General features: G+C 47.5%; 2 protein-coding genes across 2 annotated transcripts in view; one reads left to right on the top strand and one right to left on the bottom strand.

The window, feature by feature from the left end:
* The window catches only part of ARHGAP6 (Rho GTPase activating protein 6), a 341,268-nt gene extending 326,695 nt beyond the window's left edge, over positions 1-14,573 (bottom strand). The window contains exon 1 of the mRNA XM_075522445.1: positions 13,805-14,573. Coding sequence (XP_075378560.1) covers positions 13,805-14,308 — 504 coding nt within the window. The 5' untranslated portion in view covers positions 14,309-14,573. The remainder of the gene's footprint in view (positions 1-13,804) is intronic.
* A 7,435-nt stretch (positions 14,574-22,008) lies between these two features.
* Positions 22,009-26,326, top strand: LOC142419439 (uncharacterized). The gene is made up of 3 exons (XM_075522434.1): positions 22,009-23,161; positions 25,729-25,776; positions 25,863-26,326. The coding sequence occupies exons 1-2, from the start codon at positions 22,073-22,075 to the stop codon at positions 25,735-25,737; spliced, it is 1,098 nt and encodes a 365-aa protein (XP_075378549.1). The 5' UTR covers positions 22,009-22,072; the 3' UTR covers positions 25,738-25,776; positions 25,863-26,326.
* The last annotated feature ends 1,272 nt before the right edge of the window (positions 26,327-27,598 follow it).

Genomic DNA, 27,598 nt, shown 5'->3' with positions numbered 1-27,598 from the left:
TGCGGGGGCTGCAGCCTTTGGCAGCCTTGGAAATACAGGAAGGATTTCCTCCATAGAAATCAAGACAATATCCAGCTTCCAGCAGACAATATCCAGCCAGTTTGTCAGAGAGATTCCCAAACAACCAAGCCCTCGAACCCAATATCTAAACATCAGGGAGCTTTGTTTTCAAAAGACTCCCAGAGAGGAAGCTCTGTTTGAAAAATACAGCTCTGCAGCGTAACTCCCCAAGCGTCCCCTCCAAGCCAGCTATCACAGGGACAGAAGGAGTTGCCAAAGGACAGCAGATCTTCTCTTTTTCATTCTGGCACTTAGGCCAGATCCCACACTCTATGGCAATCACAAATTTCCATTTACCATCAGAGTGTATAAGCTGGATGCTACTGGATTAAAGAAATAAAGTGCATACATTTGGAATTTAATAATGCACTGATACAGCCTCAAGACATGTTTCTAAAAAACAAGCAGATACGCTGTCACGAGCTGAAAATAACAAATGATAGTAGAAAGCAAATATAATATAGCAAGTTGTGCTAAAGCACATAGTAATCACCATAAAGCAAGCACAAACAAAACATGAACAGTATTTACAGAGACAACTTGAAAGTGCTACTGCAATGAGAAACAGCTCAAGAAGACATATGGACAAGACAGAAGACCCCTTTACTGCTAAAAAATGCTATTCAGTTGTGTGGAAGACCTCATCATTACAGACAACTTCCTCTGGGAAGGAAGAAGAAAGGAAGGAGATTCTAATTATTATAACAAAAAGTAAGGATATAAAAGATCTAGAATAACATTTCAAAAACTATCTAAACGATCTAGGAGCTTGAGGTTCATCTTCAAAAGTGAGTCGGGGGCTTCAGAAAAATCTCATCACTAGAGACGATGGTGAGAACTGTTCAGGGAGTGCAACACACCACAGCAGCCAGTAAGGACCACGCACCGCTGGTCCAACACCGACCTTTCATCTTACCAAGCTGCACCAGAGGTGGGAGCTTCTCTGAGGGCCAGGTGGCACGGCGGGCACAGTCCGAAGCGCAGAGCAGCCCCAGGACGGCACCTCGGGCGCAGTGCTCCCGGGAGGACACCAGGACGTCACACCGCGAGTGAGACGGGACAGGGACGCGCAAGCAGGAGTCAAAGCTCTCCTCTTCCCAGCGGTGGTGGCACTTCAGTGGCAATCCTGTTTTCCAGCCCTAATGATGTTTTCCTTCGCTACTCATTTCTTACACTGTTTCAGCCTTCTCCCCTTCCTTATCTCCTTTTATTTGAACCACGCAGCTGTAATCCACAGTCACCTTTCTTCTTTTTTTACTTTCTTGTCCATTCAAGGAAAAAAGTACTTATTGAGACTGCAAAAGCTTATGACCCCAAGCCATCAAGGCTTCATCTTACTGTAGGCAAGATCCTTCTGGCAGCCCAATTTTACACTCGATGCTGGAGGCCACACCTGCTTGGCAAAACCTCTGCCAGCTAAATGCAGACTCACGAAAATCGTTTCTCAAGAGCAAGGAGAAGAGACACAGGAGATCAGATGTTGACCAACATACTCCAGAAGCTCAAAAAAGCCCACCACTGCATTATAAACAGCAGCAAATTATGCCCTGTGCTGCTTTTAAATAGCAGCATGGAAGCATTTAGTTCAGCAAGCCAATTTGGTACCAGCTTTTTCCGGGCCATGTGGCCCAATCTGCCTATTCCAGTTTAGTTTAGCTTTGACTGATCCCGGTTACATAACTGTACCCTTAAGCTCATAAGTTGTAAGGTCAATATCAGGTTAAACTGTTGCTGTGTAAGACAATATAGGCAAAGCCTGAACTGTCCTACTGCCACACCTATTTTTCTGTGTATCTGATGCAATTCCCAGCTCAAAGCTCGGCAGGAGATTTCCTTTCCTTCTCGCATACCTCTTCAATTTTTTTCCTTCTTCTTCCATTTCTCTCCCAGATTATTTTTACTTTTACAATACACTCAGGAAGATGACAAAAATGAAAGTGAGAAAAGCTAAATTGACAGGGATGCTTCTGTACCATCATTTTATTACAGGCATTTAATTGAAGTGTTTTAGGCAGCACATCATATGGCCTGTCACGAGCACACTGAACTACCATGAAAAGGGGGAGGAAAAGAGAACGGTGTTTTGCCAAATGTTCAGTATTTTTAAACCTAAAGTGAAATAACCCACAAAAGCAGACAGAGCTCAACTTCAGAACAGGTCTGTCCCGGCAGCATCTTGTCCTGAAGGTAGATACTTATCAACCCTGGGCTCCCTAACGCTGGAATATGCAGGCATGCTTGGTTAAATGAGCCAGCAGGAAACCTACTTAGCAAGTAGTTACTGAAACTTCCCTGCCAGTCAAGATCATGCCAAATCCCTGCTGAATTTCTGCTAGAGCACTGTCAAGCTGTCTCTGCAAAAAACCTATATCTAAGAAGGGTTTGATTGGGACTTCTTCGAAATTTTACTGACATCTTTAAAAAAAACTCTCCAGCTTTCTTTGCATTTGCGAGACACCAGCAGTGTAGCTGCAGTGTAACGGTAGGGTATGCCTCACAGAGTGTTAGTGCAGCAACAACTTTGGAGAATGATGCAATGAAAGAAATCACTCTTCTTGTAAGCCTGCTTCAAACGTTGATGCTGCAGAGCATCATACTTTCTGCAGTAACCCACCAACTTCTGTTCGGTCGAAGGTATTTTGTAGCACAAGGAAAGAGAGCGGAGTTTTCATTCTACTGTGGAAAGAAATGATACTCAGAGTCACAGAATCACAGAAAAAATTAGGTCAGAAGGGACCTCTGGAGGTCGTCTGGTCCAATCCCCCGCTCAAAGCAGGGACAGCTTCAAAGTTCAGTCAGGTTCCTCGGGGCCTTGCCCTGTCAAGGGCTGGAAATTTCCAAGGACAGAGATTCCAGAGCCTCTCTGGGCAACCCATTTCAATACTTAACCACTCCTGCTGTGAATGGGTTTTTTCCTTAGACCTAGTCAAAATTCCTCTTGCTGCAACTTGTGACTGTCATTGTGCAACTCTGAGAACACCCAGCTCCCTCTTCTCCTTAGCCCCCACCTAGGTAGTAAAAGTGGAATTACATCCCCCCTTATTCTTCTCCAGGCTGAAACAAATCTCAGCCTTTCCTTGTGCATTAAGCACTCTCGTTCCATAACTGTCTCGATGGCCCTCCAGTTGCTCCAGTATGTCAGCATCTCCCTTGCACAAGACGTGGATTCCCAAGGGCCAAGTCACTTCCCTTGGCCTGCCCGTTACCTTTTTGCTCATACAACATAGTATGCAGGCATCTTATTCTCCACATTACGTACCTTCCACCACTCACTAACTTATCAACTCATTTTCCTCTGATCCATGTGAGGTGGTGTAATTTAGCTGCATTTGGGCTAAAAAAAAGGTGGGAAGCTCTGTTACATAGTTCAAGAAAGAAAAGTATGCTCATCTGTTACATTCGCTCTGCCTCCATTGAGGAGAGGTTTATGAAACAGGAAGATCTTTATCTGAGCCTTGATGGAGCATGGAAATGGTATTTGCTCAGACCTCAAGCAGAGAAAAGGGGCAAGAGGCATTTTGGACAGTGTACCAGAGATTTTTCAAATACGCAAATTGACCAATATAAATCTTACTACTTATTCTACTAAAAAGTTGCTTTAAAACCCTCCACGCAGGTTGACTCCTAATTACATCAGATGCCTTTAGTGAATACAGAATTAAGGCACATTACCCCTGAAAAAAAGTAAAACTTCTAATTGTGTTTATCTAAGTAATTTGGCTGCCTAATTCTCCCAGCTGGCTATGGTTTGGTACCCGCTCTCTCGTGCAGTCCACTTTGTATATAGTTTGCAAACACGCTGTCCCCTTCTAAAGACATACGAGACGTGTCCCCATGGCGTGCTGCTACAAAAGCCGTCACTAGATCCAGAGACACGAACACATGCTTGAGAAACAGTAGTGAAGCAATGAGCAAAAGGCACACCATATTTTGTCAGCAGGAATGTTATGAAATAGCCACAAGAAAACTCAACCATATTGTTCTAATTTAGGGTAAAGCAGATAGGGTCTTATTTTGGAGCATGAAAATGTAAGCTATCCCAGTCTCTCTTTCCCCACCGCCCCTTTCAAATAACAGCCTGCCCCGTCATCCACATTAAATTAACAGCTAAACATAGTTGACTTCCAACCAGGATTTTACAAGGATTTAGCCTTCTTATATACACATACACTTACAAAAGAAATTGTGGTAATGAGATTGAGATCAAAATATTGCCCAGAATCCTTTTAAAATCGAGGGCAGGGAAAAGAGAAGAGGGATTTAAGAAGGATAAATATGATACGTACGATAAAAACAACAAAATTTGAGAAGTTATAGCAGATGTGTTAATCCGCATTCTTTAGCTTCAAATTCTCCCATTTCACGTAAGTGTCAGCTTGTCCCAGAGCTTGACGGCACTGTATAAAGAAACAATTGCATACCTTCTAAAAACAGAAGATGGTGAGATCTCTTGGACAGTTTGCCCAAAGACTCTATTGTGCCTAAACTCTTATGGGAATACAATTCAGAAAGGTTTATTCAATAAATTAAAAGAAATACCTCCTACGGGAAGCAAAAGACATAACAGAATGAAAAACATTTCCTGTAGGAGGAATATTTTTAGACTTTTAGAGAGAGAGGCAAATGAAAACTGAACAGAGCACTGCCAACTGGTTTCTCACCACATTACTCTCAGTAGGGTGCAACTCAACTGAAATTACCCTTTAGAGAAAAAAGAAAAAGAGAGTGCTCAAAAACTATCTTGCCATATTACAACAGTGGCAGAAACAAAGGGATAAAGCAAATAAAACCTGAAATAGCAATGGAAAAATTGTATTAGTCTTCCTCTTACAAAATCAGTTATACAGTCTTACAAAATCAGTGGAGGTACAGTCCCATCACTGAAAATCAAATCCAGGAAGCCAGTCCTTTGGAGAAGCATGACTCTGAGGCAGTGCAAAAGTAATCTTAATCACACTATAAAAAAATGAACATTTCATTTGCTAGCAACATCTGTATCATACTCTGTACTTTGCTGGAACCCATTTTGTCCATTTATGAGGCAAACCTTTTATGAGAACAAAAGGACTCATTAACATTTGACTTGGCCAATCCAAATAACAGGCTACAGCTACAGTAAAGCAGCTTGGTTTTAGTACGAACTTCAGGTGATGAAAGCCAGAAAAAGACACATTACCTTCCTTTTTAATGTTTGGCATGGAGCATAACTGAAGGTATACATAACAAGGACAACTAGAAATGGATAAAAGACAAGCCCAACCTGAAAAGGTCCGAGTGCAGGGAACAGGAACTCATAAATGAAGAGGGGAGAAAAGAGAAAAGCAAGATCTACCCAAAGTCCTAGCAGGTTCTCAGCAGGCACAGGGAGAGTTTCTGCATGGGACTGAGTGCTCATGTGCATCCTCACTAAATGCAATACTCAAAAATCTCTTTTCGACCTTACGCTGTCAAAGAGTCCTCATGGAGAAATACCCTAAATCAGAAGGTCTTTGCTTTGACAGGATACAGAAGAGAGCAAGTAGGAAGATCCAGAAAAGACAGTTCTGGTTTTGCAACTTGGGAGGCTGATGCAAGCTGTTCCCATAGCCAGGATTGTGAGGATGATGACCTGGGGATAAGAGCTTTAGGGTGGGAAACTGCTGTTTCTATTTAGGGGCAAGAGACACAGTACCTAACCTACTTAGCTCCAACAACACAAACATGTGGTACCCAACATCTGGTTCCAGTACGACAATGTGGCAAGCATCAAGCACTGGAAGTTCATCAAATCCTTCAAAAACACCCTTAACTATCCCAAGGATTTAATAACTCCTTGCTGACAACTGGAGTGGAACAGACACGTAACTTGAAATAGCCAGTCTGTACACATCTAGGAAAAGCTGAAACTCAACCAGAAAGCCTGCGCGTACTTTTCCATTGATATGTATTATTGCTACAGGATAAGAATAGATAAAAAATAATAGAAATTATTTTGAACAAACACAGCTTAAAAATCTGCACAAAACAATAGATAGCAAAGTTTTAAAGAGAGGTGAAGTAAGTAAAATTCCTAGGACTGAATGATAACTAAAGGCTTTGCTTCCTGCCTGATACCCTGTTTTGACTAGAAGTATCCACCCGCCAAAAGTAAAGCACACACTTGACTACTCTCTCAGATTGAAGTCTGAGAGCTCAATACCTCACAAAATTGGATGATGAGTTGCAATGCCAAATTCCAATGAAGTCTAAATCTTGCCCTTACCTCTATTGCCCCCCTTCCAGTTTCCTCAAGCTGAAGGGAATATTTGGCCTCTTCTCCCACCATCCAGACACCTGGTTCAGTTAAAAACCAGTGCAACCTAGGATGTACAAAAGCTATGTTTTAAAACATCCCCTTAATTCCAGTGACCCTTACCTTCTCAAATACTATGCCACATAGCCAGAAAATCAAATATAAGCAGCGTCACATCATGTTTAATGAGACTAAGATAGTATTGCCATTATAACCTTAATTTTTGTTACCTTTTTATGTTAAGATTTCAACTCTGCAACTCTGACACTGATACGATCTAGTTACTACTATACCAGCATGAGTGTTCAGCCCTACTTGCTCAGAACTCCCTGCTGGTTTCCATTATGATATTTACATCTGGAAGGAAAAAAAGAAAAAAAAAAGTGCTTAATACCTATACACTTATACAGCCACAACACCACAGAAGACTGAAGAGAGACTCCTGTAAAGTTCTCCACCTGCAAATTGTCCCAGCTGCAGTTCTTGTCATACAACAGAGTCTGCAAAGCTAAATGTGCCGCCAACTCCATCACGAAGTCAAGACAGCAGTCTGGGTTGTTGATATTTTAGAAGCTGCTCAAAATTACTTTTCAGTCTCATTTCTATTATTTTCACAAGTTCCTTTCCCATTACTTAAGCAATGCACACTCTGGGAGAATTCTGTCTGTCCTAGCTGTCAACTCCCTTATTTTCACCAAATGTCTTCAAACGGAATTTAGTTGGGAATGGGAAGAGTGCATTTGCCAAATTCAGAAACGCTGAATATATTTAGTTACTTTTAATGGCATTCCTCTTCATACGAGACCCACAACATTTCTGCCCACCAAATTTTGCAATTACAAACTCTTACAGCATTGAATGGGATGGACTTAGGCTGAAACTAATCTGTGTGTCTAGTGGTTTAGGGTGTCTTATAGAAGAAAATAAAGCAGAACAGTTCAGTGGCAAATATCAGCACACAAAGTTTTTTACTTTAAAAAACAAAAACCTTCCAAAATACAGTTCTCGCACATCTCATTAAAAAGCCTTCCTCAAAGGGAAAAATGCGAGTTAGCAATTTTGGGGAGGGGAAGTGTCCAGTTTTTTAAATGTTTGGAGGAAGACCAAAAAACCAAGGTGACAAAAGGACGTTTAAACATGCTAGAGCCCCATTTTGCTTCCTGGACAGTTAATCAAGGCTCTACACAGGAATATGTTCAAACCTCTCTTCCACCCGTATAGAAAACTGTCCGCGTTACGTATCAAGGTGCTTAAAGAGAAGTGTAACATTGAGCTCACATTTAACTTCAGCTATGTATCACTCTTCAGAGATCATTATGGCAAAAAGATCAGCTAGTGCTGATGGCAATTTAATACATTACCTGTGATTCCTCCCCAAAGACGGACAAATTTTCCATCTGATGGGGAAACAATTCTAGAGCATCTCATCATAGCAAGCCACACAATAAACACAGGCAAATCCAGAAGCAATAAAGTCAAAAACATGAGGCCAAGAGCTCATCAAAGATAAAGCCTGTAAGACTATGGCAACTGGAGAGCAATAAATGTGACATTGTCACAAGAGACTAAACGTTGAGGAGGTATTCCATTAAAATATTTGCATGTATAGTGTTAAATTAGTTTATTGGGGAGTACCAACCTTTAGACTATGTGAACTATTGCAACTTTCAGTGGTAGAGCCTTATCCCCAGTTCCAAGTGCAGCAGCTTTGTTTTTACACCTCGAAAGCTTCAGCTTAACCCCTGGTTTGACAAATGTGCTGTCACATCAACACTACCTGAAGTGCCGTGCCTGGGGAAAGGATGTCTTCACTTATGTACCTCATCCTAGGTCTTTTGAAAGTGATGCAGTATATATACTTCTATCTCACATTTTCTTCATGCATCCTAGCAAACAGGAGAAAACTGCCTTCTTTCTCTCTTTTCTGTAGGTAACCTACAAGTTCCAGAATATGCATCAATCATTGCTCACGAGTTGAATAGGGGAAGGAAAAATAAAGAAAAGCTCTCCCTCCTCTAAATTTACAATGAACAGGTTCTGCTCCCGCAAACTTGATTCTGCAATCAGTCCTTTCTCTCTCCAAAACAACTTGTCCCACTAACCTCAAAGAAAAATACTCATTTGAAGCACCCAAAGATATATATCTATATGGGAATGTGACCTCTCGGTTTGCCCAATTTTTAAGAATTTTGCTTTACCCTTTATCTCTGAAAGTATTTTTCATGTATGTTCTCCCATCAGCATAGTTTTGAAGCAAGCACTGGCTGTAAAAAAGCAGAAAGAAGTAAGCTAGCCACTCACAGCAACTTGGAAAAATGGGGTTAAAATTAATTTGCAAAAACCAGTGATGCTCAGGGGGAAACTTTGGCAAGCAAGGAGATATGGAAAGAGGGAATCTGAGACTGCTTTCCCAATGGATTTAAACTCTTAAAGTATCAAGCAAGTGAATTTACGGAAGCTGACCTCCCAGGGCAACTATTAGCTGAAACCAGAGTTGTGAGCGTTCACTACTTCCAACAGCCATGCCCTAAATTATCACTCCATATGATTCAAACAGAAGTTATTTTATAACTTAGCTAAACTAGTGGTGTTCTGATATTGCAGATGAGCATCTCCAACATCCTTGCAGCTAGCCACAGCACGGCTGGCCGGCAGCTCGGGAGACACCAGGACAACTCCCGGCTTCTCCTCAAAAACCTGCTGAGGAACCAGGACAACCTTCCCTCTTGCACCATGGGAGACCCCTCGCCCCGTTGTGCTTGATAGAAAGCCTCCCTGGGCGAGCAGGCAGCTCGAAGGCAGGCTGTGCCAGGAGGAGGAAGAGGTGAGGAAGGGCTGAGGCAACCGCCCGCAGCAACCCGAAGGCGCTGAGGAGCAAGTTGCAAACTCACGATGGTGCCTCCTGCTTCCCGGCGGCCAGGCACGCGAGCGGGAAGGCTGCAGATGTTATTATGCTACTACTACTTTAAAAACAGTTCTCCCCCAAAAAAGCGTATTAGCTGGAGATGTTAAAGTTTAATTAGTCAGTAACACATGGAGTATGACAGCAAAATAATCAGGCCATATAAGTTTAAGTGTGTAGATTTGGTTTATCATAACAAAGAGATTTCTCAGATACGTTCATGTGATTTGCCACATTTGTTTACACACATGCTATGGCTTTCCATTGCCATCTTTAGGACAGAAAAATAAGCAGAAGAATTAACACAACTTGAGACTTCACACAGATCCATTCATTTTGAGCTATTTTGGACTTTTCACCTGGCAAACGTATTCCAGTCAGTCACTGTAAGCATCCTTAAATCGTACAGGACTACTCACATACTTAAGCATAAATGTATGACTAGACGTTGGCAGAATCGAGGCATTAATGTATCTCTACATATTTTTACCACCTTTTTCCATGATATTTAGTTTACTTAGAGAGTCATTTGACCTTATGAAACACTTAATGAATGCATAATAGTCATAACAGACATAATTTTGTAAGTGAAAGTGAATTTTCTTTAAGGAAAATGGCTTAAAAGGACAGCTGAGATCTGATGGGAATTGAGGATGAATGCTTTTTACCCTTGTTAAAAATGCCCCTCGACTTTGCCCCGCTGAAACCACTGGAAATGCTGTCACTGATTTCCACAGACCCAGGAACAGGTTTTTTATTTAAGCAGCTTATACATGAGCAGATAATAGAAAGGGGAAAGAATGCTTGTCAGCGAAGTAAAGCTCTACCAAAAATAATCTTTACAATTGTAAAATATTCTTGTGAATAAAATTACATGTCGATAAAGAAGAGCCAGGTCACCTGGGAGTGAGAGACACCCCTGTCACATGATGCTTCACATCCAAAAATCTGTGGATCCAAGAAAATAGGCCTAACACCTTTCCGTGTGTAAAGCCTTTAGGGGTGACCTGCTGATGAAACTGGAAATCACCTGCGCGCTCCGGCGTTCCATTAAACATTATTTATGAATGGCCGCATGAACTGAGCAGCAACCGTTCCATCCCTAGGCCAGTAGGCAGGGTTGTGGTATGAACTGCTGAAGTCAAAGAGCTGCCATAACGAGAAGGTAAAACAAACAATCCATCCTTCTCCTGGCCTCACATCGAAGCTATGACGGACATTTTGGCCTCATCTAGAGAAATCGCAGATCAGCCGGTATGGGAGCGCTCGGCGCAGGCTTTAAAATCCCAATACAGGCGGGCCAGGTGCTCCTACCCCTGAAGCACCGGGCTGCCCAAGGGCGGGACTGGCCCGGCTCGGGTGCCAGCGCGTGCTGCAAGCCGCCTCTTCACCACATCCCTCTCGACGCCACCGCACAGATCCAGCTTGGAGGAGGTTCTGAAGAGAAAATCTCCACTGCGTTTTTACTTCTCTTTACCGCTTTAGAGATTAAGGTAAGGCGAAGAAAATAATTCCCATATATATCTCCTAAAATATTATTTTTTAGTGCATAACCCTGTTGCTTGCACAGTGGCTTTTGAGAAATATTTTCTAAAAAAGCGCAGTTATACTGAAGATGTTGGAATGAAGGTAAAGAAAACAGGTTTTGTAATGAATATCTCTTTTATTCCCCAGCTAATAGGATGAGAATTTTTAAATACTCAGACCGAAACCTTCCACACTCATTTGCAGCTTGCAGTCATCTATTCAGTTGTCTTTTACAGCTGAATAAAATCGTTGTCCTGATGTTCTTCATTTTTCAAGTTGGAAAAAACTGAACGACAGATTTCCTATTGAGAATAACAGTAATTTCAATAATGGAACCTTTTAAAGTTACAATATTATAACCAGTTATTTCCTTTTCACCCAGTAAAATGTGTTTTTTTCACCTCCTCAAGCACACTGGCTTTGCCACAGCTAGGGTGAAGCCCCAGAGACAGAGAATCCTTCGCTTCCTAAAAATGGAACAAGTCTTTTTCCAGTAAAGACTAAATAGGAAGCAAGCAACTAAATCCTTTATGAGCAATGCTGGTTTATGATAGAACCAAACGGAATGCACGTTAGGATGCATGCCTGCAATAAGAGGGCGAATATGATCAAAATCATGTATGTGCAGTTTCATTTAAAACCTAGATTGAGACCACCTTACATGTCATTGCTGATAGTTATAACTAAGTCAGCATTTGTATAACGCCTTGCAAACAGAAACTCTGAAACCAGCAGGTATCAGGCTGGATGCCAACCGACGTACGATGCCACAAATCCACAGCGACGACGCTGACCCACCGCAGCAGCCCGGCTGTCAGGTGCAGCACACCCCGTTCCCACACGGCAGCCCCACCACCGTGACTGCTGGGACGACGACTGCGATGACACTTGTGCCCAACTGAGGGCTGGTGGAGAGCGGTGGCCCGGCCACCTGCCCAGCCCAGACACGGGGACCCGGCACAGAGACGCGGACACTCGCTTGTCCTGACAGCACTGGGCGCAGACGTTCCCAAAATTGTTCTCTTACATCGGAATCACATGTTGTTGGGTTTTTTTAACGTAAAGGTGATTTTTTTTTTAAACTGCACTTACACATAAGTACCAGTTACTCTAAAAATCAGGCCTTGCCAATAGGAAAGATGCCTCCAAAATACAAGACCGCACTTTGTTAGTGCGGTCCTTAAATGTATGAAAGATACTTATCCAGGTTCAAATGCCAAGCAAACAACAATTTGTCAGAGAACAGCGCTGTAACATCACATGAAACTGCACTGAATCAAATTTCACTATAAATTACAAATGTAAAGCAATCATGTTATTAGTAATATAACCCCTCCCCCCCAAAAAAAAAGGTTTGACTATTTAAAAATGCTAGATACGCACCAACGTAGGAAAAATAATTGCACTTTTGAACTTGCATTCTGTGTGCTACATGGTTGACAGCATACGGACCTGCAAAAAATGCCAGGTAAACTAACCCTTACGTGCCCCAAGCGTCCGACACCTTCGCATGGTTTCAGTGAAACCAGGGAGACCCGCTCACGTCTGCAGATCCAAGACCACGCTCTGAGTCTTGGACTCAGTCAGGAAACTCTGCGCAGGAAATCTTACATATCTTATACTTTTTGATGTTCCTTATCAAATCGTAAGCGGATAAGCAGACAACTTACCCTTAATTAGAGTGAGCACCTAAAGGTCATTAGCCGCTGGGTCACTGGAGGTTTTTGTCACTGACACTGCAACTCCCACAAAGTTCTTTGAAATCGTGAATTTTTAACTACCTTAAAATTCAAGCATCAAGATGAAATACCGCTAAGAGTAACTTCTGATCTCAAGACTTAATAATAATCCATTTTTGAAAACTGCTAAAAATCTTCGCTGCCTCTTTCAACATTAGCCAGCACCATGCCCGAAGTCACCACCCGGGTGCTGACACTGCATCCCCGCCGGCAGATGGTGACAGCTTTTATAGCCCAGGCTAGCAGGAGGACGTGGGGCTCGTTCGGGGGGAAGAGCAGCCTTTGCCCTTAAAAACTACTTTTGGTAATCTTGTGCCGTGACGGTGCCTAGCCTGGCTTTGGATCCCAGATCACTGTGTAAGGTAACGATTTTTCAAGGACGCCTGCATCCCGCTGAAACCATGGGGCTGTTGCGTTGATAGATCTAGCTAGTATTGGCTATTTATAATAAACACATCTTAAAAGGAAACGGCAATACGCCGAAAAGGCTGCCTTCCAACCCCAACCCAAAAGCTCCAGGAGGCACTACTAAACAGTTAAGCGGGAAACCTAAACACCACAAAGAGGATGGAGAATTTCTTCAAACAAAAACTTTCTTCTTCTCCCGCTACGAAGGGCTGCGCATAACCAACTCGCCGAGCAATCGCTATCAAGAAACAATGCCGCATTCTTGGAATACATTCGTCCAGATGGTATGATATCTGCAGCCCAACATCGACGACATCCAAGTTAAACGAATAAATATTTGCATTGCAAAGTTGGATTTGTCTTGGAATACGACCGCTCCTCATGTGGTTTTGACACATGTGCGTTGTCAAATAAATCACAGATCACTGGGTGCGCACATTAAAAATAATTTGTCTATCTTGTTAGAAGCCATCGCATACTTCGGTTTACGAGGTGTGAAACTGGGAGGGGACGCTTTTACACGCCCGGGACAACCGTATACGGAGCCCGTCGAGGGAACACCAAACGCCGCCGTCCGTCCCGCCAAGGCTGCGGATCCCCACGCCCGGCGCTAACGCCCCTGCCCGTCTCCCACAGCGGCCTCGACGGCACCGCAGCCGCAGCCGCTGCCCGGGGCCGTGGCCGGCCCTGCCGCGGACACGCGCGGGGCCGCGCCGCGCACCCACCACCGAGGGGGGGCGCAGGGGGCGCCCCGCGGGGCCGCCCCGTCCCGGCGACCGGCGGCTGCGGGGCCCGGGGGCCGGCCCGGCGGGGCGGGCTGGGCGGCGGCGGCGCAGGCCGGGGGCGAGGGCGGCGCGGCGCGGCGGGTGCCCGTCCCCGGGGGGCGGGCGGGCCTACCTCGGATTTCCACACGACGTAGGCGGCGGGGCGAGGCCCGGGCGGCGAGGGCTGCCCCTTCCTCTGCTGCAGCCAGCGGCGGGGCGAGGAGAAGATGCTGTTGGCGGGGCCGGCGGGGCCGCTCAGCGCCGAGGCCGAGGGGGTGCGCGCCAGGAAGGGCAGCTCCCAGCCGGGGCTCCGCTTCCCGCGGGGGCTCTCCTCGTCGAAGAGGGCGCTGCCCGGCGGCGACCGCTCCAGCGGGGTGCTGGGGGTGGAGAAGGAGGCGCCGGGGGGCGGCGCGGCGCCCCGAGGACCGCGGCGCTCCCCCGGCGGGCTGCCGGCGGCCCGCGCCCGCGGCGCCCGGCCCGCGCCCTCGCCGTCCTCCCGGCCGCCGCCGATGATGGCGGGGTCGAGGCTGCGCGTCTGGCGGAGCCTCCGCTTGGAGAGGCTCTTGGCGGCGGCGGGGGCGGCGGCGGCCGGGGAGGAGCAGGAGAAGACGCTGCTCAGCAGGCTCTGCGCCGACATCGCGGCGGCCGCTGCCCCGGGCACGGCGGGGGTGGCCGGGGGTCCCGGGCTCTCGCTGCCTCTGCCTCCGGCCCCCGCCGCGGCGGCGCGGAGCGGCGCGGCCCCGGGGGCGCTCCCCGCGCCCGGGCTCAGCCCCCGGCGGCGCGGCCCGACGGCGGCACCGGAGGGCTCATGGCGGCGTCCGGCGCTGGGGCTGCTCCGGGGCTGCCGCCGCCGCGGTCACTTTGCTGGGAGGGAGAGGGAGGGAAAGGGAAGAAAAAAAAAGTTACGAGAGAAAAGGGGAGGGAAGGAGGCAGCAGCGGAGCTTTTATCGCGGCTCGCCGCGGCCTGCCAGAGTCACTCCCCCCTCGGCCGCGACGCGCACGGGAGCCGCTCGCCGCACCCCCACCCCGTCGGGTCCCCGGGTGGCAGGGCCCGCCCGCCTCCCCCCGAGGCGGGGAGACGGGGCCCGGTGTTGCCCGCAGACCGCCGCCGGGCGCCCACGTCGGGGGCGAGGCGGGCGGCAGCCCCGCCGGGCTGCGCGGGCACCGGGGCTGCGGCTGCCGGGCGCTGCCGCGGGCGGCCCCGACGGGGCGCTGCGGCCGCGCCGGCACCGTGCGGTTGCGTTTTGGGGAGGGATCGAGCGGCGAGGGACGGCTGTTTTTCGGCGCGGTCGTTCCGCAGGCGCAGCCGGGGAAAGCCCCGGCCTGACCCTGCCAAGTCCAGCGCCGCATCCCCGTCCCGCCGGCGTCCGCTGGTCCGCGGCGGGGCGCGCTGGGCTGCTGCCTCTGGGACCCCCGGGTCCTCCCCGGCCGTGTCGGGGAGAGCTGGTGCCCTCAGGGAAGGCTTACGGCAATAGGCAGGGTGCTCGCAGTGTACAGCACACGTCTGCAGGGCTACCGGGGCTTCAGCAGATCCCAACCGGCAATTACATTCTGGCCCAAGTCTCTCTTTCCTTTCTGTGCCAGTTCGAGAAGATGGTCTTACATCTTTAACCACACCGAACACCTGCGTTGAGGGCACGCTCTGCAGCTTCTGTCTGACAGTCTGTGCAGAACAACCCCACACAGAGGCACGTGGGTGCGAGTCCCGCCGGCAGCTTGGGTCACCCAAGACCTGTAACTGTTCGGCTGGGTACCTCATGGCAGCAGAAAAAAGGAGTGGGATCAGTGAAGCTCAGCCTCCTCAGGACAAATAACTAAACTTGCTCAATCCTCTGAAGAGACTTTCTCTGCTCTCCCTCCAAGCGTAGGCAAGGAAACCTTTATCGGGAGAAAGGAACGAACTTGGAAAGGCCAAAACCGTAAAGAAACGCAGGAACAGAACGCACGCAGAGGAAGAATACCACACAGCCCGGCGAAGGCTGGCAGCCAGCCAGCCGGCCGGCTCCTTCCCCACCTGGAGAGGAGGAAACAGTCCCTCAGCTGCGGGATCCGGCTCCTGCCCCCTCTCCCGGCTGGGAACACTGAGCCCTCCCCTCACTGGAAGCAGTTCAACAGCGATGCTTGTCAGGTTCTTTCTGGAGGCCCTGTACCACTCTTTACTTCGTGTTTCAACTTTATTAAGCTGCAGCTAACCATTAGCTTCATGGGTGAGTTCAGATCTGTCGCTCTGTTGTTCAGTGAGGAATACCGCCATTGCATTTTTCGAGATGAAAAGCAAAACACACAAACCCAAATCCTGTTTTGCTTCCGGACCTATACTGTTATTTATGGAGGGAGTGGAAGACGCCTAAGGACAGCCTAGCTAAGAGCTCCAGTGCAAGTCTTGAATCTCCTGTCTCAGATGAAATCACCATTAGGCTACTCACTCATTCCATGGGGCCTAAGCGGCCTTCTTTTGACCTGAGAAACCACCAGCTCCACAGTCTCCCCAAAAGTATCGCAGACAACTCTTAAAATTCCTTAGAAAAAGACCGGCTATTGTGAAAAAAAAAGCACTCGGGCACAATACAAAGGTTATTTTCTCCTCATGCTGCATTTTCTCCTCAAACCCTAGTGCAGGGTTGGGTTGTCCTCCCAGGCGTCCTGGAGCCTGTGCAGGTAAGTGCTCCGTGGCAGCATTTTCTGGTTTCATCAATAGAGGGAGTAGACAGTTCTTTCCTTTGTGGCATTATTTTAGGTTCATGAAGAGAAACAGCACACTAGCCCATCCACTCTCAAAGGGAGGTGTTCTGGTTTTATGTAATGTTTCCAAATGGGATTTTTTTCTCTTTTTTTTGTCTGAAAAGGAGGTTTCCCCCCTTATTTTAATAAACTGTTCTATTGCCTAATTCCAAAGCCTGCTAGTTCCTCCACAGCTAAGGTTGCAGCTATTTCTGTTTAAAGCTTCATTTTGTCTCATTAATGCCTTCAAAAAGGTCTCATGCTTGAGACTAAAAAGAAGGTCTGAAGCATAAAACAATGATCCGAGTTTGTTTCTGCGGTTCTGTGCCCATGCTAGCAATTTGGTTGAGAGAGACACGTCTACGATACAGCTTTACAGTCGTGTGGCTCTAAGTATTCACTTTGGTCCTCCACAAACACATCATCGGAACATGAAGGGACAGGAAGACATGAGGAAAAAAGGCAGAGGGGGAAATTCAGCGCTGTAATCACATAAGGAGCAGATAGGACAATCACACCTGCCTCCAAAATCCACTGGAAACGATTCCTGCCCTTCTCAGTAAGGTGCATGGCACATTTTGAAGAGCCGATACTCTTAGGCACAGCCAGCTGCCAGCGGGCAAACCTCCAAGTGCAGACTCAGATCCTTACACACTGCACGCACAGCCTGTGAAAGGAGACGGAAACAATCAGGTAAGTGCAATGTTAGGAGCATATGTCAGCTTACGAGTAACTACTCTAATGAAATGGGAGCAAAGCATTCTTATTTCCACCCACTTCAGCCCGGGTATTACGATTGCCCAGCTGGTTTTCTCCATGAGAGCTCTCATGAAAAAGTGGAGTATAGGTTTCATGGGACGGAGACCTGGAGAATCCCAGCTGCAATTCAGTGAGTAAATGCAGCATATGTATAGAGATGCTTCGTGTACATGACTTCACTACCTGTCTTAGCTGCTGTCTGTATCTTTTGGGGACAACAGCAATATAAACACTTACTGATTATTTTTTAAGTTGCTGTTGATTATCACTATGAGCTGCATTATTGTGAGACCTGGCAGCACCACCCATGCAGCTGGGCTCCGGGGCTCTGGTGGGCGCTGTACAAGCACAGAACAAAAAGACAGTCCTAGTCCCCAAACGTTCGTGGTAACCTCCAGACGCAAGACATCAGCTGTGCAGCTCTATGTGCAGAGGAATAGTGAGACAATACTAGTTGATCTGATCTTCAGCCCTTCTCTTCCAAAGCAAAGCTGTTTGTGTAACTGCTGCCTGTAAGGTTGCAATAGCAGTCAAGGAATTGGGCAGTCCTTCCTGGAGCTGGGGGTAGCAATATAGACAGTGGATGTGCTGTCTTCTGGAGCCAGAAAGGCTTTCCTAACAGCTTGCACGGTCATTTTTTTTTACGGTGAAAGCTTAAACGCAGTGAGGATGTTTATTCTTTGTTCTGTCTGCCCGTCACCACCTTATGCCGTAGCCAGCCGACTTACTGCAATGTGAAAGATCCATCCTCAACTTCTCAAGTCGGTATTTCTGAAAGTGAGCAAGAGTGATATGGATCTATAATGCAATAAGGATTCAAAAATATTTTGAGGGATGAGTGTAATTGACAATTATGACTTTCTAGTCATCGGTTTTATTCTGAAATATCTTCAGTCTTAGCACACAGAGCAGGAATATAGAAGCATTCCCTGGGCATACAGGCATGGTGCTTGGGAAGCCAAAGCTCATCTGTTGGTGAAACCAGCAAAGGATATCAAGGGCAACAAGAGCAGCTTCTACCACCACAGTAGCAGTGAAAGAATAAACAAGGAAGATGTGGGACCTCTGCTGAAAGCAGCAGGTGACTTAGTGACTTAGTGACAACAGACACAGACAAGGCTGAAGGTCTAGAGCACAAGTCTTCTGAGGAGCAGCTGAGGGAGCTGGGGTTGTTTAGCCTGGAGAAAAGGAGGCTGAGGGGAGACCTTATCGCTCTCTACAACTACCTGAAAGGAGGTTGTAGTGAGGTGGGGGTCGGTCTCTTCTCCCAAGTAACAAGCGATAGGATGAGAGGAAACTGCCTCAAGTTGCACCAGGGGAGGTTTAGGTTGGATATTAGGAAAAATTTTTGTACCGAAAGGGTTGTCAAGCATTGGAACAGGCTGCCCAGGGAACTGGTTCAGTCACCATCCCTGGAGGTACTTAAAAGACTTGTAGATGTGGCACTTAGGGCCGTGGTTTAGTGGTGGACTTGGCAGTGCTAGGTTAACAATTGGACTCAATGGTCTTAAAGGTCTTTTCCAACCTAAATGATTCTATGATTCTACTTAATGCCTTCTTTGCCTTGATCTTCACTCACAAAGTCTCCCAGCCCTTTGTGGCTTAAGGAGAAAAGGATCAGTCAATAGTGGAAAAGGACTGAGTCAGGGATCTTCTCTTGAGGAGTCCCAGCCCATGCAAGTCTGGGGAACAAGCTGGGATGCATCTGAGAGTGCTCAGGGAGCTGGCCAATGTCACTGCAAGGCCACTTTTTATGTTTGAAAGGTCATGGAGTTTTGGAGAGGTACCTAATGGCTGAAAAAGGCTAAATGTTGCACCTATCTTCAAAAAGAACAAGGACAATCCAAGGAGCTACAGGCTGGTGAGCTTCACTTTGGGAAAATCACAAAAGCAAGTTCTCTTGGAAGCCATTTCTGGGCATACAGAGGAGAAAAAGGTGACTGGAAAGACCCAGCATGGATTTACCAAGGATAAATCATGCCTAACCAACCTGATCACCTGCCTAGATCCGTGGATGATAGGAGAGCAGTGGATAGGAGGACTTTGGCACGGTCTCCCACAGCTTCCTTGTCGAGACAATTAGATGAGAGAAAAACTGACTGGATCATAGAGATTAATCGTTTATTAATACTCTACCTGGAAGCTAGTGAAGTTCTACAGCGTCTTCTACAAGTGAAGTTCTACAGAAGTTCTTCTGCAAGTGAAGTTCTCCTACAAGTGAAGTTCTTCAGAAGTCTGTCTTGACACCTGTCCTGTTTAATATCTGTATCAATAGCCTGGAGGAGGGCACAGAGTGCACTCTCATCCAGTTTGTGGACAACATCAAATTAAGATGTACAGTCAACACACTCCAGGCTGCCATTCAGAGGGGCCTACATAGGTCAGATGAATGGGAAAACAGGGATCTTATGAAAGCCGGCGAGGACAAATGCACTTGGTGTGGACTCACCCCCTGCATTTCTATGGGCTAGGCACTGACAGGCTGGGGAGCAGCTCTGATGGGAAGGACCGCGGGTGCCCCGGTGGCCAATAGGCCAAACATGATCCAGCAGGAAGCCCTGGCAGGGATGAAGGCTAACAGCATCCTCGTCTGCATCAACAGAAGCGTAGTCAATGCCAAGGGAAGCAATTGTTGCCTTTTACACAGCATTCAACAGACCTCCTGTGGAACGCTCTGTCTAGTTTGGGTGCCCCCAGTTAAGGAGGACCTTGGTAAACTTCAGCAAGTCCCTTGGAGGGTCACCAAGACAGTTGGGAGCTGGAACATTTGCCCTGTGAGGAGATGCCAGGAAAGCTCGAGTTGTTCAGCCTGGGGAAGGGAAACCTAATAGCAGCCTTCCAGTACCTGCAAGGAGGTTCTCAAGGAAGTGGAGCCAGGCTCTGTACTGAAGCGCAGAGTGAGTGGATGACAGACCGTGGTCATAAACTGAAACAGGACTGCATCTAAGGAAAAAAAAATCACTGAGGATTATTAAGCATTGGAGCTGGTTGTGGAATCCCCATCACTGGTGGTTTTCAAGACCCAACTGGACACGGCACTGAGCAACGTTGTCTGAATTCAGTTTGATCCTGCTTTGAGCAGGAGGTTAGACTAGAGACAAGGTCCCCTCCAACTTGAATGACTCTGCAGTTCTAACCAAATATGAATTTTGTATTAAAGTCAAGAAAACCTTAACCTTCGGAAACTTTTCAGAGATTTTGTATAAATGCGTATCACCTGCTTTACTAGCAAGCCTGCTAGTAAGGGCAAGTTTTAGAGAAATTATGGTGTTATTGTTATTTCAGCAATCTCTGGTGTTATTAATGCCTCATTGATCTGGAATTAGAAGGAGATACTGGACAGAATTTAAAGTATTTAAAAGCTCCTCACAGTTGTACCTGTTTTGGTAGCATTTTTTGAAAAATAATTTTTTATCAAAATATGAGTGTATTCATCTCAAGAATTAAGCGAAGTCTATTTTGTTCAGACTTCTGAACAAATCTCTGAAAATAAGGGTGAATTACAAAATAGGAGCATTTTGCTACTATTATTATTTCTTTAGAGTTTATTAAGCATAGTAAAAGCAAAGCCACTCTTTTACCTTACTTTTTTCTTACAGAAGAATTCCTAACTTTGAAATTTCTGGGATTTGGTTTTTTGGACAAAAAGACATATCTAAAATTTAGCTCTTCCAGTTTTTCTGTGAAGATGACAGAGCCGTTATGTTTTTTTTACAGAACTTTTGTCTGTCTTACAGTGGAAGTGATCTGTAGGCATTTCAGCACAACGTTCAAAGCTGCTTCTCCAGAGGAGAAAGTGCCACAGAAGCGTTTGCAGAAGCAGCTGGGGAGTGGGTGCGTAACCTCAGTCCACACGAGGAGCCAGCACCCAGCTTTGGCTCCTGTGGTGTTTGGCCCTCACCTGGGTGGTGACCAAGTGCTGCGGTGGCCTGGTCCTGCTTCTACAGAGGCCACCGTGTGTTTTGGCAGTGACCTTGGTAAGACGTGCATGGCTGTGCCATGCTAACACAGAAAGTGTTTTGACGTGACTCGGAAGGAAATTGCCCGTAGGGCTGCGTCTCCCGTAAAATCCTCACGTTCCCCTATTTCTTACATGGCACGGGACTCTGCAGGTCAGTCGCCGAGACACCCTGAGGTGTCTTGGCAAGTGTTTGCCCAGATTGGCTACTCAGTGCTTAGCTAGGACAGCTGAATCTGGGTGATAGCACCCTTAAAAGAAAAGCCGTTTTCTATGAAGAGAAAAAGATGCTCGTTTATGCTGAAAGGGAAAAGTGATGGAATGTCATTACTCCTCCAAACGTTTGCTGCACTGAAGCAATAGTAATGGCATGAGTGACTGCTACTGTACACCTGCTGTATGGTAGTGTGTATGTATGTAGTTAGATATGCAGTGTGTGTATATGTATACTACACAGTGTATATAACTATATACATATACTTGTATACATGACTATATATACGATTTTACATATGTAGTGTATATGTAAATATAGTGTGCATATATACTGCATATATACATATATACATATAGTGTGCGTATATACTGCATATATACATATATACACATATAGTCTGTGTATATACTGCATACATACATACAGCTATATACTTTTTTTTTAAACAGGGAGCGAGAGTATATACGCTGTGTGCGCCAAGCCCAGCATTTAAGTGGCAAACAGCCCAAGCCTGTGCGACGTGCCGGGGACCGCTGGAGCCCGCGCACCCGCATGCGCACGCCCGGCAGCCCTGGGCACAGCGGCGCGCTCCCGCCCCGGCTCCTGTCACTCGGGGCCGAGCCGGGCGGGGGCGGGGCCGGGGCGCGGCGCGGCGCGGCAGGCCCCGCCCCGCCCCGCCAAGCCCCGCCCCGCCGGGCCGTAGCCCCCGCCCCCCGCCGCGCGCCCTGCCCGCAGCCGCCGCGCCGATGCCACGTGGGAGGCGGCGGAGCCGCCGTCGGCGCCGGGCCGGAACCGCGGCCCCCCTGACGCTGGGGACGGCCCTCGCCGGGCGCCGGGAGGAGGGGAGGTCGCGGAGCCCCCGGGACCGCGGCGGGATCGCCGAGACCCGATGGGTGCTCGGCGCCGTGGCGCCCGGCTCGCGGCTCGGCCTCCCGGGCCTAGAGGCGCTGGCGGCGGCGGCCGGGCCTAGGGGCGGCTCCCCGCCCTGGGCGGCCCCCTCGCTGCTCCAGGTGCCGGCGGCGGCCCAGCCGGCTCCGCGGCGGGAGGGCAGCGACCTGCCCGCCGGCGCGCCGGCCGCCCTGGCCGTGCTGCGCCTCCAGCCCGGCGCCGAGGGCTCGGCGCGGGCGGCGGCGGCGGCGGGGGCCGCGCCGCGCCTGCGGACCGTCTACGTGAACCCGCGCTGGCTGGAGCGGCAGGCCGCGCTGGGGGCGGCGGCGGCGGCGGCCAGCCCCTGCGCCGAGGCGGCGGCGGCGGCGGCGAGCGGCGCGGCCGGGGGCCCGGCGGCGGCGGCGGCCGCGGCGGCGGGGCAGGGCGAGGCGGCGGCGGCGGAGGCGGCGGCCACCCCCTACGTGGGGCTGCGGCGGCCGCTGGGCTACCAGCTGGCCAAGGCCACCAAGGAGCGCATCTGGCGGGGGGAGTTCATTGACCTCTTTTCCTTGCTCCACACAGAGCTGGCCCCCGAGCACGGCCCGCGCCCGGGGGACACGCTGGACCAGTGGGTCTCGGCCTTCCTGGTGTACGCCAGCGTGCTGTGCGAGAAGCACCCGGCGCGCTGCGGAGCCATGTTCAAGTACCTGGACACCATCCGCAAGCTGCACGCCACCTACGGGGGCACCTCGTGGATGAGCTACGACGAGGACTTTCGGCGGCGGGCGGCCAAGGACCCCTCCCTGCCCTGGGGCGACGTCGACCTCGACCTCTGGATGAAGTGGATGGCTCCCCTCAAGTCGCTCGTCAGCAGGCAGCCGCGTGCTGAGGGCGAGGCGCAGGCCTCGCCGCCGGCCCCGCCGCCGCCACCACCGTCCCAGAGCCCCAAGCAGGAGGAGAAGAGCCAGGTGTGACGGGCCGGCGGCCGCGGCGGCGCATTTCCCCGCTCCCCTGGCCGGGCACGGTGCCCCCTTGGAGGGGAAGAGGAGAAGGGGGCGGTTGGGGTGCCCTCGAGTCGGTCGGCGGGCCTGCGTCACGGCGCTGACCCTTCTCATGTGCTAGCTGTAGGGCCGTGGCGTCAGCTGGTGAGGCACACGGCACTGAATCTGTGCCGGGGCTGCCGGGGTGTCCGGTTGGCCGCCGTGGGAGGTGTGGGCATTGCTGGAGAAAAAAGCACGCTCTCAGCAAATGTTTGTAGCGTTTATGGCTCTGGCCACCAGTAGTTAGGAACCCCAGTAATCCCCTCCCTTGGTATATAATTGCATTTTCCTTAAGACGTCGGAAGAACGGTGTGGGGTTTTTCCAGAGTTGTCTTTAAAAAATTAACTTTCTCAGCAATACAGATACCCATACGCAAGACAAAGAGTACAGACTCTACAGTTACTATGGGAGCATGTGGTAGTTGCAGGCTATGTGAGAGGCCAGAAAAATGGATGTGAATAAAGATAAGCTTCAGTATGAACGGCCACAGCTTGCAAATTCACTGTGACGTGAAGATTTTACTTGGTTTGGGACTCGGTAAGATTTAATCCACGAGTCCTGGCCTGTTTTGTGGGAAAAGATGGTGGGCGTGGTTAGGGGAAGTAGGGACAATTTTGTGTATGTTGAGGTTTTGCTTTCAGTATAGGCATCGAGTGTCACTGAATTGGTGTAACTCCTGACGTACACAGGCAGCTCTGCCCTCTCCGCTGCCTGAGCTGCAACAGCGAGCTCCGCTGGTACAAAGGCTGCCTGCCTATATTAGGGGTTGTGCTGCTGCTCTTAGGCTGGTGGCTGCAGTCTCTCAGGTCCCCAGCATAGAAAATGCTGAACGCTAAACGTGGATTTTCATGCCAGCTGAATGACGGTAGGGAGACTCCATTATATTGGCTATATTTCTTTCTAAGCAGTTTTTTTTAGGACTTTGCGTTCCTGAAGGGTTTTTGCTAGCTCATCAAATGCTGTGCTGCCCAGGGATTGTCAGTGCAGAGGAGCGGCTAAATTGTTGGACTCTGTTAGCCTGATCTGGAAAGAGAGGACTCTCTTTCAGGGCATCTGCAAGTGTTTGGTGTGTCACACCAAGTCCTGACTTGGGTACCTGTCGAAAGTGACTCCTCTGGGCTGACAGGCAATAAAGAAAGGGAGCAAACACCACGCAGTGGATAGTGTAACAGGTCCCAGTGCAGGCCTTGCGGCCTTGGTGCCTTCTGTGGTTGATGCTCTAGATTTATGCAACTTGTCCTGATACCTCTGTTTAGATTTCTCCATTCTCAAGAACAACAGCTCAGTTCTTGTTTTGCTGTGGATCTTATGTGAGCACCAGACGGGCAACGGCTCATAGCTTTCATCTCATCCAAGACTGGATCTTCAGCTTGTCACATTAACCAGACTTGTAACTTTTTCCACAGTACCCGGTCTGTCAGTGCAGAGCTTTGCGCTGTTGTCTGCTGAGGCACGAGAGGTCTCGATCCTCTTGGTTTCGTGGAAATTTCCCAGTTGATTTTTAGCAGTGGAATTGATTTTTATTTTTTTTTCCTCCCCATCACATCTGGAAGAAGCAACCAGAAATTGTGTAAAGCAAAATTAAACATCTTTATTTTAACTAAACAGTTTACAAAATACCAGAACTTTTAATGTTTTAATGTTTGTAAAAACAGTAGTGCTTTAGCAGCATAATGAAAAGCAAAAGTTGTGCAATTGTTCACTGCCTTTCTGTTATTAGAGCAGTTTTTAATTGCTAGTGCATAGTCTTTTATAACTGTTTAAAAGAGAAAAAAGTCCTTAACTGAAATAATGGTTTGAGCAGCTGTTAAATGTAGATGAGGCCTAGGATAAAGCATGAGTTTATCATTGGCAAGGCAGCAGCAGGGAAATGTTGCTCTCTTGGAGGTGACCTGTGGGTTCCCCCGCACCTTCCCAGCTCATCGCAAGCTCTAATTATGTTGTGTAAAACTACTTCAGAGAAATAAGACGTGACTTCACATTTGGGCAAAAGAATCAGAGAATTAAAATGGGAGAGAATAGCCTTTTATGGGCTTACGGCTTTGGCCAGAACCTAAGCTTTTCCACATTCATGCTGTCAAGAGGAAGAGGAGGTGTTTTACAAAGACCTTTTCTTCCAGATTGTTTGTTTGAACTGATCTTGTTTTCATGATTTCAAAGGATAGCATTAAGCAGCCTGTCTGGATTTCATTTCCCCTTTCAGTTGAAGGCTCCTTAAATTTCAGCTTGATGTAGTGCCTGTATCTCTGGTTCTGCAGTTCCGCAGAAGGTTAACCAGTAAAAACAGAGTCAAGGAAAACAGTGTCGTGTGTGAAGCTAGCTGTCCTTTCTAAGGCACCGATGAAGAGCTGTAACTTTGCTTTACACAGAAGGAACAAAGTGAGGAAACCCTAGTTTTAGTTTGAGTGCGATAATTGGCGCGTACATAGGATAGCTGAGATCTATTCCTGCAAATTTATGTTTGCGTTAACTTCAGACAATTTTTTTTTTCCAGACTCCATGAAAACAGAAGGCCATTTGGGATGGCAGTCAGACTAAGTGGGTGAGTTTATATATAAAACTGACTAACTTTGGATTTTAAATATTTGCAGATTTGTTAAATACAGAATTTCTTATTGGTGCCAACAGCCTGACTCCGTTGGTGTTTAAGTGGAGCTCTGGTATTCTAGTGCATTCTTTTACCTCTGCTTCTGTTGCGTTGCAAGCTGTGCTAGAGAAGACGTAGGAAATTCATTTTACCCAATCAGCAATTGTAACAATGGACTACAAACCTGCAGAGCAAGCCAGTTTGCTGGAAAACAGGAATTCCTGCAGCGCAGCACTTGTCACAGACTATCCAAAGAGGGCAAAGATTCAGGAAGGTGAATAAATTGAACATTGGTTGAATGAGGTCAGGAACAGTCTCCCGGAGGAGAACCCTGCCCTAAAATACTACTATGAAAGTATAAGCCAATTTAATGCGCAGATTAACCCTTCTCATTTGAGCAAACTTGTGTGCAATCCTGGATCTTTGCAGATCACAACCGGACACTTCAAAAACCTATGTACTATATTTGTTTAAAAAAAAATAAATCATAACTTGTCTTGTTACAGCTGTTACTTTTACCATTTCATTGAGAATATCTGCAACATAAATGTATATTTGACTTGAAACAGTATCATACACTTGGTATAATAACTCAGGTTGTCAACAGAATTATTCTGTGAGGCTCAGTATTGCCTCTCCATTCTTCTCTGAAAAATGCATTAACCATTGCTGTCATTGCCAGAAATCAGTTGTAGCCCAATTGTGCATTACAAAATTCTTGATCCAATACAATAATTGACCTAAATTATTATTCTACTTTTATCTTCGTAGCATACTTAAGATCCTGAGCATCAGACTAGACCTTTGTGGTCTGGTGTTCATGAAAATCATATTCACTGGTTCACGGTTTAATCATTCTAAATCTCAGTATTTTGTTTTCTTTTCCTTTTCCCTTGCATACTAGGGAGTATGATCAAGGTAATACTATGATCCAGTAACGCGCATGATGGTAAGGGTATGCCTTTAGTTGTTTCAGGAAAAAGCTGCCATTATCTGCTTTCCTTTGCCTTTCTTGATAGTTTCAATAATATGCATAACATGAAGTGTTTGTAAATTGATATGAAACTGTTTGTGACTTCACCTAAATAAACTTTTATATATAAATGCTGTTCTTAATCTTAGTCTTTTTTTTTCCTCCGTTGTTCTTGTATTGCCACTTCCCCTTTTGTAATCACTTCTTTCCATCACCTGACCTTTTACAAAATTTCTGTTTTTCAGTTATGAAAGCACAACTGAGTCTTAACTATTGACAGAAAACAAATCGGCTTTTGAAATTTGCTTTCAGTATTTTGCATAAAGGCTTGATAATGTTGTAACTGTAGTTGTCATAGCTTATTCATCTTTGACAATTGTTGAGACAGTGATATGTATCGGGCCTTGATCTGTCTGAAAAAGAAATAGCTGCTGTACTGAAATACCAGTATTTTAATGGCCTCCAAACTGGGACTCTGATCCAGTGAATGCTGAGATATCTGCATTCAACACAGTAGAATATAGAGCACTTTTACAGATGGAATTACAAGTTATAAAAATAACTTTCATTTTTGAGAAGGGGCTTAAGCTCAGTAATCAGATCACTCGTGCCATTTTTCCATTGTCCTGTTTTCTTAAGAAATCAGAACTCGGTTACTCACTGGTCCGTGCTGCGTCTCCTCACCATCGTTGCTACACGTGGGCCACTGCAGGCATCCCCTCCTGAGGAAGTGCTGTAATAGTGGCAGGATTTGGGGGGAGGCGTGGGAAGGAGAGGGTGTGGAGCAGGGCAGGATGAGCACAC

Source organism: Mycteria americana, chromosome 1 (assembly GCF_035582795.1).
Source record: "Mycteria americana isolate JAX WOST 10 ecotype Jacksonville Zoo and Gardens chromosome 1, USCA_MyAme_1.0, whole genome shotgun sequence".
NCBI classification, from domain to species: Eukaryota; Metazoa; Chordata; class Aves; order Ciconiiformes; family Ciconiidae; genus Mycteria; species Mycteria americana.
This window is presented reverse-complemented; position numbering and strand designations above follow the sequence as displayed.